The 12958-nt window shown below is 34.4% G+C and overlaps 1 protein-coding gene across 1 annotated transcript; it reads left to right on the top strand.

The window, feature by feature from the left end:
• Nucleotides 1-1689: 1689 nt before the first annotated feature.
• On the top strand, nt 1690-10088 carry LOC147077167 (uncharacterized). Its single transcript, XM_085941489.1, has 3 exons — nt 1690-1916; nt 6447-6584; nt 8993-10088. Exons 1-3 carry the CDS (start codon nt 1764-1766, stop codon nt 9764-9766), a joined length of 1065 nt encoding a protein of 354 aa, XP_085797615.1. The 5' UTR covers nt 1690-1763; the 3' UTR covers nt 9767-10088.
• The last annotated feature ends 2870 nt before the right edge of the window (nt 10089-12958 follow it).

Raw genomic sequence — 12958 nt, 5'->3', positions numbered from 1 at the left:
ATATATATTCGGAGTCTTCAGATGGGGTAAAATCAACCTGGTTATCATCGTGGATTATGCTATTTTCATCCAGACATGCAATGATTCTTTTCGATTTTTTTGACTACCGTATATATCATAAAAGTATAGTAAAAAGTTTTGTCAATACTTATGCAAAAATAGGCAAGTATTACCTTACCTACTTATCACAAGTCGTCATGGAATCAATACAAGAAGAAGAATTAATGTAGGTTGTAAATTAGAAACTAATGGAGCAAATATAAATTTATACGATACTTACTAATGATAGGAAGACGTTATAGTTTATATTACGAAACAAAGAATATTATAAACATTGAAAATTCTGTAGGAGCTAATAGTACCGATAGAGTATTTACGGTTAAATCATAATCATAATTATAACCTAAAAATTTGTTGTCTGAAGTAGGAGATTATTAAAGCTACATATTATTTACCTTTATGGTTTCCATCCTTTATTTTATTAGTCTCTTGAGCTAATTGTAAAAATCGCCGAGATCTAGTTGGAGACATATTAACTAAATGGAATAGTACATAGCTTAGATAGTACTTTAACTAGAATTTAAATTCAAATTCTATCAAGTACCTACCATCGGTCGATAGTATTAATAATAATATTAAAATTAGTCACTTGTTCACAATATCAATAACAAAAATAATACAACTTTACTGTCACAAAAGCAATTTGCGATAATGAAAGTAGGTGCGATTCATTACAAAGGTTAATGATTTTTCAATACAGAGTAGTTCTATGTTGATAAAGGCGAGATTTGAAGGTGAAAGTTGAATTAGTGTCATATTCCAAGGTGAAATCATAGTTGAATGATACACTAAAATGATTTGTGTAGGTAGCGTGTATATTTTTTCCGAATAATATCATACCAACTCGGCATAGTGTCATATTCAGTGTCACATAATAATTAATAACAATAAGTTGTGATACCAACTACAGGTGGATTATTATTCCATGTTATTTAAGATTTTACAAAAAATGTTATATAATCATAACTCTACTTACGAGTATTATTTTAAACAGTATTTTGGGTGTTTTTCGAGAAAAAAATCCAAAAAAAAATTGGCTGGTGTGGTATTTTTTTCTATGCAACAATAGCTTAAAAACATAAAACACACTATTTTGAATTGGTGTGTTATTCCATGAGGAAGTCGATATTTCCATCTCAAGTTTTGGTTTGTTAACCGACCTGTTGCTATTATACAGGTACCTAATGATTATCCTCGATTTGCCGCAGTATTGAATCAAAAATCATTTTTGACCATTAGCATATAGAATCGTAAAATTTCAAACGATTTCAGATTTACTTACTTGGCATTCAAGGCCAGTCAGAATATTTTCGTAGGTAGGTACTGTAAATAGGTAATTTAGAAAGTTATAAACAATATTTGTGCAACCTGAGAGAAAACTATCTCGAAAAGAGATAAAAAAGCCCTTGACTATGATTTAAAATGGATTTTATAAAATTCGCCAGTGAGCTTTTTTGGTCGGAAGTGATCCATAAAGGCCCTCGGAATTTTTCAAAAGCTCAGTTTTTTTTTGCGAGAAACAAAAAAAACTAATTTGTGCATTTTCAAGAAAGATGGCACGGCGCACTATATTAATAATTGCCGAAATAATATAATTTCTAGGACCGCGAAATAAATTTCGGTGAGAAAAAGATGGCAACACTGCGCGAAAGTATCTATGGTTTGGAAAACGTTGATACGAAGGTGTATGTTTCCTCGCAAACATGGATGTAAAGCGAGAATATTATGATGGAGACCAGTATAATGCAGAGACTAAATCTTGGATTAATGCACCGATGATTAAACACCCAAATAATCCTGACGCCAGCACTTATGTAAAGCAAGAGAATAGTGATGATCCCATTTGCAATTTCGAGGTTAGTTTTTTTTACTATTAATAACAATAAGTGCTCGTCCGTGGTGGTTTGGCGAGCGCGGGGCGGCGGCGGGGCGGGCAACTCAAACGTATGAACACGTCTCGACGTGTCCGTAGACAATACGCGGGGACGGGTGTTCGCGCGTGTTGTTTTGGCGCGTGTAGCTTGGTGCGGGCAAGATCGTGCATGCGGCGGGCTCTTCCCATACTGCGTGCATAGAGATGTCCGTACTGCATGCACGAGCGCCAACGCGGGAAACGAGCGAGTAGCGGGTGTCTCAAACCATCATGAGCTTACCGCGCGCGTCAGGTGCATTTATGGTATTATCTTCGCAAAGCATAGATAGTGCGAAGTGATGTAAAATAGGTATACGTTTTATAATTTTGCATTTTTTACTATATAAATAATATTATATGTAAAAATAATATGTTTAAATTTCAATAATTCTTAACACACATATACAATTGTATACTTATTTTACTTATATTTAATGTTACTTATATTTTTGTCTATAATTATTCAATATTCTTTCTCATTTATCTCTTTATCTAATTTCTTTGTATTTTATGTTCTTCTTGCTTTATATAATATTGTTAGGCTTAACTATATTATAATTTATATGGAAACTTTGCTGGTTGCAATATCTTTTTTCTAGTCTATTTTGTACATATTATTTTGTAATCTATGTTAATGTTTGTTTTCCTTAATAAAAAAAATAAACATAATAAAAATAAAATATATTAAGTAGGTACGTCATTTCCATCCTAGATCCGGGGTGCAAAGTTATGAAGCGTATATTCTACACCTACATTCACACCATATGAACTGAAAAGTCATTTTTAAACTTAGTTTCCTTATATATTATCCAATATATAATCAAATTATATTATCGACCAAGGGTACTTGATGGAATTTAAATTAATAAATATAAATTTACCAAATAAGGAGGAATTAACTGTATTAGATGACAGTATGTATTCACCATTGGTGGTGTTTGAAGATGCCGAAAGGCGATACTCGGATCGCAAAAAATGACTCAAAAAGAATAGTAAAAATCTTAAATCAATTAGAATACACTTAATCAAATATTTGCTCATGTAACTCTTATTCGAAAAATTTGTCTGGTTGTTCCCGCAGTTTCTTGTATAAGTTATAAAATGCTTCTGTTAAAGTGCTTTCCATATTGATTTCATTGTCCCCATATTTTGCTGCAAAGTTTTGCCATTTCAAATAGGAGTTTTCCAGCAAAAACTTTTCTGTGTTTATGGTTTCCTATCCCTGATTTGACGCTGAACACGACCGGACGCGCGCAGGCTACTACGGACACTCTACCCGTGCCCGTCCTCGCGCCTATTCCGCGTATTACACGCCCCATGACTACGGCCAAGCGCTAAGCTTTATACTCGGTCACACGTACATTGATTTACTGCTGGCAGTACTATTATAGCGGCCATAAAAAGGAAATGCACATGTGAACATGTTTTATCGTGCAAGATGCAAGATTCCTTGCATGAATAAAGTTCGCTTCTGAATTTTCACGCGACAGTTGGGATTTGTTTGATATCTTCACCTGCGCAGTAGAGCGATACTGGCAAACCTGCAGGAAATAAAACAAACTACACCGCGCAGTCTCATTTTGAAGTTAACCGATTTTGGAGACATGTCAAAAAGTAGCATAAAATGACAAAATGGCGTCTCGCTTACTATTTAAGAATGAGATTGGCGACAGTCAGCACTTTTACATGTAAACGGCTAATATCGCTAAATAAAAGCACAATTCATCTGTATATTTTCACTGTTTCGCATGAGTTCTTGGTCGTTCCCTCATGGCAGAGGATGGTGACCACCTTGGAATGTTATCATCGTTTGAGTGATTAAGAATTTCAGCTCCTCTCAATCCTCTGTTTCTATCAGGACAGGAGCTACCCTCAGTCGGCTTTTTTACTTGGTCGCTCTTCCTCCGCTTCACCTGCCTTGGAGGCTACCAAAAACTACCAGTCTCTCCAGAGTATCAGCTCCGCGCCGAACAATATGTCAAAAAACTGTAGAATTCGTGTCAGACATATTGTCGAGAGACGTTCCTTGACAGTCTTTGTCGGCCCTTTGATCGGCACCAACGATGATATGCCCCTCTGACGTCACACCTACCTACTTGGGGGTGACAGCGTCTGATGTGTGTGGGGAGTCAAAGATGGCGAACTCCGATGTCCGACTAGCTCAGGTGTCGTGAGAGGAAATCACCTTAGTGAGGAATCGGAGTAGGCGGTAGATGCACTCGTTGATGGTGCTCCAATATAGGCACTGATGTATGAAACTCGCTTTATTTTAATTAAAATTGTTGTCTATGACACAGTCCTCTTGTCTAGGGTCAAGGTCACAGTAAAATATAAAAAAAATGTATAGTTTATATTTAGAATTCTACGAACTAACTTATTTAATCTTATAGACTTGTAAAAAGGTTCACAAACAACCTATAGTCGGAGTTGGTCGGAGTTCGAACTTATAGAAAATTATAATAAAACTCGTAATTATTTATAAAATGTTTATATAAATATAGTTAATAGTCTTTTACTTGAGGAACTCAGTTTATAAGTTAAAGCTGTAAAATGTTTATTTATTTATTTAATTATTTATAATCTTAGATTTGGCATATAGTTATAATTGTAAAATCGTTTTATATGATTATTGTTAAAGTTTAAACTTAATAATACTATTTTAATTTTAGAGGCAAGCGTCTTGATTAAATTTAGAAGATCGTACGCGTATTTATTTTGTGTTCGTAGTAGAACAGCTGGTCGTAACGTTGAGCGCTAGTTTCGCGGTTACTGTGTGTGTGACGTCATAGAAGAGTGACGACTGTTTAGCGAGGAGTAAAACTCGTAGAGGTTTTTATTCGCGGGTACGTATTTTACTGAAACTGTTAACGAAGAGTGCTTAGCAGACCAGAGAAGTCTTGCACGTGCTCGGAGAATATCACCGGGACGAAACTGATTTGTACAGAGATATTATAGTGGCCCAGAGGGACATCGGGAGGGAGTTTTGCCAGAGAGGGAAAACCCTCCCGTCCCTTTTTACCGAGAAGAAAATTCGTGGTTAAATGCACCGGTTGTAATTTTCCGATATAAGGGGGGTGATTAGATAGAGGCTGATGGCCTGTAGGCATACTGCGAATTTCATATGCCTACTTCCACCATTTCTCACAGTGGACAATATAATAATAGGTGAAGAGCTAAGAGCATACTCTTAGATGGGGGTCAGCAATTACGCAAAGATTTGCCCAAAAAAAGTGTACGCAAGATAGAATTAGTTAATAGATAGCGAATTCCCTACTTTCGAGAAAGCCAGAATATTTGGAAATAAATGATTTTGTTATCTTTAATATTCCATACAAATTCCCTCGAGATACGCGAGCCAATCAGATTTGATTAGGAAGAGTGAAGAGATACGTTGCGTCGATTAATATCTTACCTCTCAAACTCAGTGGCGCACCCAGGGGGGGGGGGGACAAGGGGCCCTGTCACCCCCCAAACATAAAAATTATCATAATGATTAAATCTATCTTAACACAAAGGGTTGTATAGCATCTGTTGGAAAGAAAAGTCGCGCGACAATATTCGCGTGAATTTGCATGACAATAATAGTATATGAAACCAGCTTTCACATGATTCTATACAATCGCAATTGCAGATTAAATTTGATCTGCGATTTCAAATTGATAATACAATAAAACATCTCAGATATTATGATGATTCGCGATGTACGCGAGAAGTACCAACAAAATTTACGAAACTATTCCTATGTAATTTTTTCTATAATACTTACTTATGATATATTCTTGACCGTTTAGGTCGACTTTTATCATCCACAGCTCACTCTGAGTAGTTGCTAAACTGAAGCTGAACTTCATTCAGCGAAAGGATTGACTACAAGGCTGAAATATGCAGTTACCTATGTCGTTAAGATTCTACTTCTACAAACACCAACCAACGATCAACGTTTTTGTGTTGATGTCGTCCTTCATAAAATATTAACATTTTAATGGTAATTTATATATTGAACATACATAATTTTGAAAACACTTCTGAGAAAATATAATATAACAAACAAAATAACTTTTTTTAGAAAAAAAGTAAAAAAGTACTTAATTAAAGTAATTAAGTCATTGGACGCTATAGACGCACGTGGTGCGTAATGACCAGGCGGCCTATTGATAGTAATTAACGTGCATTTTAAATTACCTTTAAAATTTACATTTTATAAAACCTAATTTAATACTAAAATACAAAAGCCGATAGGCAATAGTCAATCATTTTTTGAAAGCGCTTATTATTTACCCCGATATTTTGGTTTAGTTTAGGCAGGGTTTAATGGAATTTTAAATACTAATTTAATGAAAACAGATAAGAATGCCTGATAATGTTTAGTGTGCACTATTTATGTCGGATCTTAACAGCCTACTTCCACCTAGATAATTTAATTTGTTATATGTTAATATTGACAACATGTTATATGAAACGTTACTTATTTCAGTTCGCTGCGACGGGAGTCACTGGTATCAAAGCTGAGACTGACATAAAGCGCGAATTCACTGAAGATAAAATGTCACCATTTTCTGATGAAGATCCTCAACCCGGATGTTCGCATTCAGATTACACACCAGGACATGGGGTACATTCAATTTTATAATTATTGTAACATTTGCTTCTCTATTCGCCGTTTTTTATCAAAGGTTGACGTTTAAAATTTCATTAAATACCTATCCCAGTGTTGCCATATTTTGAAAGAGGAATTATAGTACAGAGCCTCCAAAATTATAGTATTTGGAGATAAAATATAGTACGCGTTGTCATCTGTTGAAAATGAAAATTTTCCCGATTTTTCATAGTCGGCTTGTTTTTTTTAGGAAAAATATTTCGCCGCGGGCCGCAGGTTCCCAAATTTTCATGGTCGGCTCGTTTTTTTTAGGAAAAATATTTCGCCGCGGGCCGCAGATTTCCAAATTTTCGAAGACCACTCGATTGCGAAATGGCAAATGCAGAATTATAGTACTTTTATATAAAATTATAGTACGATTTTCAAAATTATAGTATTTTGGGCGTACTATACCTATTTTATATCGTACATAGTACGCGGACCAAAATTATAGTACAAATACTATAATTATAGTACGGTTGGCAACACTGACCTATCCGTACTATTCCTAGCCAGTCGTATTGAAAAAAGTAATTAAAGTAATCAATACCTACCTACTTTAATTTAAAATACAAAGGCCAATAATTGCCTATGGTAACTTAATTTGGAAAGCGCTTCAGAGAGTATTGTAAGAGCCATTAGTTAAAGACTTAACTTCTTAATTATTATGATCGGTTAATAATTAATACTGGGTAATTATTGAGTTTTGAAGAAAACACTCATTAAGGCCACGTTAACTGTTTGTATTGCTGCAGGCATGTATTAATTAAATAATTAGGAGAACACAAACTAAGACTTAATTAGTAGAAGTTATCAGTATACATATTAAATATATCGATGACGCAATCACATTTTTTTATAATTTTAAAATAATGGCTTTATTGGTATTTTATTAAAGTTGTTATAAAACGCAAACTGTGAAAAACATTTTCCATATAAATAAATATGTACTTATCATAAAATTGTACTGCTTCTCATCACTTTTAAATAATCGGTCAAATTAAAAACAATAATTTTTCGTGCTTGCCTTTGTAAAGGATCTTTGTCATACCCCGATAGAGATGAGGTTTTCATAGTAGACTTTGAATATACTATTGTATCGTGTAAAACAGACTTTTCACACAAAAACGCAGCGTTTACATACCTACTATATGCGCAAGAAAAAAAGTGTGCTTCTGCGCAGATCCGTTTTAAAGGTTTTTAGCTATAATACGACTTGCTCAGATCATTATTGAAATATCAGATGTGCTCAACCGGTAAACTGAATTTATTATTAATTCACAAAATATTTATGCTATAACATTTTAAATGTGTAAATAATATAAACCGAGTCATTTCTTCTCGAGACTGTCGCTCTTTGGATAACTGCCGTCCCTATGCCACGCTTAGTATGCGTGGCCTCACGAATTCAGAAATATGATATATTAAAATATTGTTTAAACTGTTGATTGAAGTCGCCTGATGAAATTTGAATATAAATTCTCTCGCGCACTTTCAGGTATAAATCTACGTCGCTGATATAGTCTGTAACACTGCATACAACACTTTATAATCGTAGCCAAGATAAGATGGTTCTTTTTCTCTTTTCTTTCGACCATGTCCGATCCTAATAGGATCATATGAGCCTCCACAGAGTGGAGGATTGTCTTAACAGATTTTGTTTTTACGAGAAATGATTGTCAGCCACTTGCTCAACCAATTAGGTTCATACTCTGACTCAAACCTGGTACCCACGACGCAATACGCCAACGCTTAAGCCGCGCGGCCATCGTGAATGTTCTAGTTTTTCAAGATGGTTCTAGTATAATATATTAAATCATTTTTTATACTGTTGATCAAGGTTACTTGATGGAATTTGAATATTGTTTGTGACATTGGTTTCGCCTTTCAGCATCTTCCGACACTATGCACACTCTCCAATAACACACTGACACATAAATTACTAGTTACTACTCGAAGCTTACAATGTTTTTTTTTCGAACAAGGTGCAAAACTGCCTCATAGTACCTATGTACGTTATTCTGGTGTCTAAAAATTATTATTTTAACATTTTGCATTCGAAATTAATATAGATTCATACATATTACCAAGAGCAGTACCATAATAATTGTCTTATCGTCTATTTTGTGCATTTGCTTTTCGATGTTACATGTAGGTGAATTTTTAAAAAAAAATATTTATGGATCATTCCGTAACAATATTTGTATTTATATCTATGTTGGTACTATTACCATTTCTTAACGTCATTTTCATTTAAACTACACTTAAAATGCCTGAAGATGCTGAAAGGCATAAGTTTCGAAAAAATTATTTAAATGGAACAGTTTAAAATCTAATTTAGAATAATATTGACTATAATAATATATAATTTTTGTTTTTTCTAGGTTTCTACTAAAGGCTTTTTCACAAAGCATCACGATATAGACAGGTGTCAACAATCCTCGCCTGATGGTATCAAAGATAAAATGATAGTGTATTCTGAAATGACAATAGATGAACTAAACATTAAAGGAGAAATCTCAGAACGAGAGACTCCGAAGGAACTTAGACTTATTCTGAAAAGAGTAGTTCATTTCAAACGTAATTTGATTTGCAATATTTGTAACGCTGTTTTTGGATGTGGAAGTGCTCTAAAAAGTCACAAATCGGTTCACACGAGCGTTATTGCTGATCAAAATCAAGAAAATATATTCCTGCAACTAAATCATCTCAAAGCACATAAAATGTCACATACTGTTGGAAAACCTCATAAATGCAAGATATGTACATATAGATGCTCGCGACTTAGTAATCTTAAAAACCATGAAATGACACACACAGGTGTAAAACCTCATAAATGCAAGTTATGCTCATATAAATGCTCGCAACTTAGTAATCTTAAAACCCATGAGATGACACACACAGGTGTCAAACCTCATAAATGCAAGGTATGCACATATAGATGCTCGCGAATAAATATTCTTAAAAACCATGAATTGACACAAACAGGTGAAAAACCTCATGAATGCAATGTATGCCCATATAGATGCTTGCTACTTAGCAGTCTTCAAAAACATGAAATGACACACACAGGTGAAAAACCTCATAAATGCAAAGTATGCTCATATAGATGCTCGCAAATTAGTAATCTTCGTAAACATGAAATGACACACAGGTGAAAAACGTCATAAATGCGAGGTTTGCTCATATAGTTGCTCGCAGCTAAGTTATCTTAAAAGACATGAAGTGACATGTACTGGTAAATGATCTTATTAATTCACCGTATGCTCATATAGATGTTTGCAAAGTAGTTCTCTTAAAACACATACAATGAAGACGTATACTGGTGAAGACCTTTTAACTTCAATATATGCTTATGTAGTTATTTGGAAAGATGAGTACATTTCTCACGTATTCTGATTTTTAATGCAGTTTTTTTTTAAATGTAGTTGGCAGCCCTGTTATATTATGTGGTTTAGATAATAAAATAGGTTTCACTTTATAATATTATTCTTTTATTATAATCCATTTTTAAAAATCATCATAATCACATAACACTATTATTAAAATTTGATTATCATATTATTATAATTTATTGGCTCCACAATCCTTTGTTGAGCTTGCCCGCCCCACAAACAGGTATCATAACATTACTTTTTACGAGAAATGGATGTTAACCCAACTCAAGCTCAACCTATTTCGTCCATGCTCTGGATTTAAACAGACATGAAAAACAATATGTGAATTTTACCAGACCCCGGATTTGAAACCGAGACCCTCGACTTATCAAGCGGATACATTACCACTCGGCCAGCGCGGCGCTTATGTTAACGCAGCTCTTGTTATTATTGTACAGAGTCCAATAAGAGTGTCAATTTCAGTGACACCCCTAGACAAAATACCGCTCCATTTTTTATCATCATTTCCTGACTTCAATACCTACTGATACCGCCTAAAGCGTGGCATCCTCAGAAGATCCAAGGCCATGACGAGGCCTGAATCATCATTGGGCGGATTCATGGAGACATGAGCCGATCAACTGCGAGACAGACATTTCTAGCTTGTAAGCTTACATGTATGACAAATTATAGTCACCCTTTTGTAACTTGAACAAAATTTAATAGAATCCTTCTAGCCCTTAATGTATATAAAATCCGGCATTTTTTATACCTACATTAATTCTAGATGCAAGCCAAGTAAAACCTAGCGTTATAATCATTGTCCTAATCTCTAAAGCTTTATTAAATTCATACATAATAATAATTATCATAGCAGCATTTATATTAAATTCATTTGCTGAATAATTACCATAGCAGCATTGTTAAAGTAAATTCAATGCATATTAATTAAATATAAATAATTCATTCATCTCAATCCATACAATATACCTAATAGTATTTAGTCTTGTTTCACTCCAAACTGTTTCATATTATTTAATAAAATCTTTTCTGATCGAATTTGCCCAGCAATAATTATTCGCCAGCCGCCGAAAATTCAAAAAAATACACACGCATCTTCCAAAATGCCGGCAATGTACTTAGCAAAGTAATATTTTTAAATTATACCTACTAGCCTACTAGGTACTTAGTAAGTAATAATTTTTAATAATGCTAACAGACGCGCAGCGAAGGGTTTCCTTTGGCTTTGAAATCCAAGTACAAACAACCTACAAGCTCCGGGTATGTTGCGAAGCGTGCCTTTTGTCATTTTTCAGTGAAGGAATTTGTACTAGGTATTATTTTTATCTTGCCTTAATGTGCTGATCTGGGTCCAAAATGTTGAGTCATTTGGTTGTCGTACACTCAAGCGAGAAGTGGCCGCTTTCGGCGCTGAGGTCTCCGTTAATTTAAATGTATTATTTTTTATAAATATTTTTGTTAAATGTACATAATATACGCTGTAACTTGCTGTAATCAATGCATTCTCGTCTAATAAAATACGCCATTATTCTTAAAATCCTCGTTGTCAGTCAAAAAGGATATTCCCGAAAGAAGAAGAAGACGAAATCTACCTCATGTGCCACACTATCAAAGGTCCGGGAAGGGTACCAGATCCTACGCCAGACCCTCCCTCATTCTTTCGGAGATGACACTACCTATCTGATAAAAGGTGTTGTATACTTAACTAACAAAATAATATATACCACTAAATCTAATAATTGAAATGCCATCTCTACTTCAATGGTCAATATTGCTAGACCACAGTTTCAGATACATCAAGTAGGTACATTAAAAAATACTACACCTGACAACTTTCAAAAATCGCGAGTGAATGGCAAAAATATTTTGATAAATTAAATAGGTACCTAACCATGTACCAAGCTATTATTAAAAAATGTACACATGTCATTGCTCAGCTTGCTTGCACAACGGAAGTTAACTAGACAACGCGAACCCGTCAAAAAATTAAAGTCTTGTTAAACCTTTTATGTTTGTTGCAAGGGATGGTGTGATGAGGGGTAGGTGATGAATAGAATCAGAAGGTTTTGATGCGTATAAAAGTAATTCCCCAAATTTATTATCCCTTAACACAAATTACAAATTCAATTTACAGCTTGTACAATATAAAGTTTATAAACTAGATTTACGACGATAGTGTTTGTAATACAAATTATTTTACGTTGAAGCGAGAAGCGTGTGATTAAGACAAACGAATTTAAGGTACTGATCTCTTGTTGGATTGCCACGTCTGTTTTTATATTGAAAGTAGACAAAGAAAATGCTATCCGCGGCGTGGGTAAATTATTGTTTTTGTTCCCACACTGCGGATTGATTCCTGGGATTTTGTCTGCGAAATTTGATTAAGGTACAAACGTTATCAATCCAACAATGGATTTCACACGACACAATGACAGGAATGCACTGTTTACTCGTTCATTCCTGTGATGCGACAACTGACACCGGGCACGTAAGCATTTCTTCAGCCGGCGGAAGGCGATCATATGTCCGTTCGCACGGCAGTGTTTTGCTGATTATTAAAATATTGAATTAAATATATTAAAATATTGTGATTATTAACATGTTGTAATTTTTAGGTTTTAACTGCTATCTACACATTGCACTGTCTGCGGACTACTTCCACCCTCATGTCAAGTAATACACTTTGTTTCCAAACTCTGAAATGAATTTTTTAATGAGTTATTATTTTCATCTAAAGTTTTGGTAGGTACCTACCTATCGACCTGTTTCTATATATATGTACCTAATGATTATCCTCGATTTGCCGCAGTATTGAATCAAATATGATTTTTGACACCTAGTTACTTGCATTAGCGCATATAGAATCGTAAAATTTCAAACGATTTCAGATTTTCTTACATGGCATACAAGACCTGTCAGAATATTTTCGTTAGTAGGTAATTTAGAAAGTTT

The sequence above is a fragment of the Rhyacophila brunnea genome, unplaced genomic scaffold (genome assembly GCF_057557595.1).
Source record: "Rhyacophila brunnea isolate RB1 unplaced genomic scaffold, BYU_Rbru_1.0 scaffold_13, whole genome shotgun sequence".
NCBI lineage: Eukaryota > Metazoa > Arthropoda > Insecta > Trichoptera > Rhyacophilidae > Rhyacophila > Rhyacophila brunnea.
Note: the sequence above shows the minus strand (reverse complement) of the source record. Positions and strands in the feature narration are given on the sequence as shown.

Bases quoted from the DNA above. Each gene is read 5' to 3' on its own strand.
- LOC147077167 (XM_085941489.1), top strand. From the start codon at position 1,764: ATGGATGTAAAGCGAGAATATTATGATGGAGACCAGTATAATGCAGAG. The intron at 1,917-6,446 runs GTTAGTTTTTTT...TACTTATTTCAG, and splicing joins ATCCCATTTGCAATTTCGAG to TTCGCTGCGACGGGAGTCAC. The intron at 6,585-8,992 runs GTACATTCAATT...TGTTTTTTCTAG, and splicing joins ATTACACACCAGGACATGGG to GTTTCTACTAAAGGCTTTTT.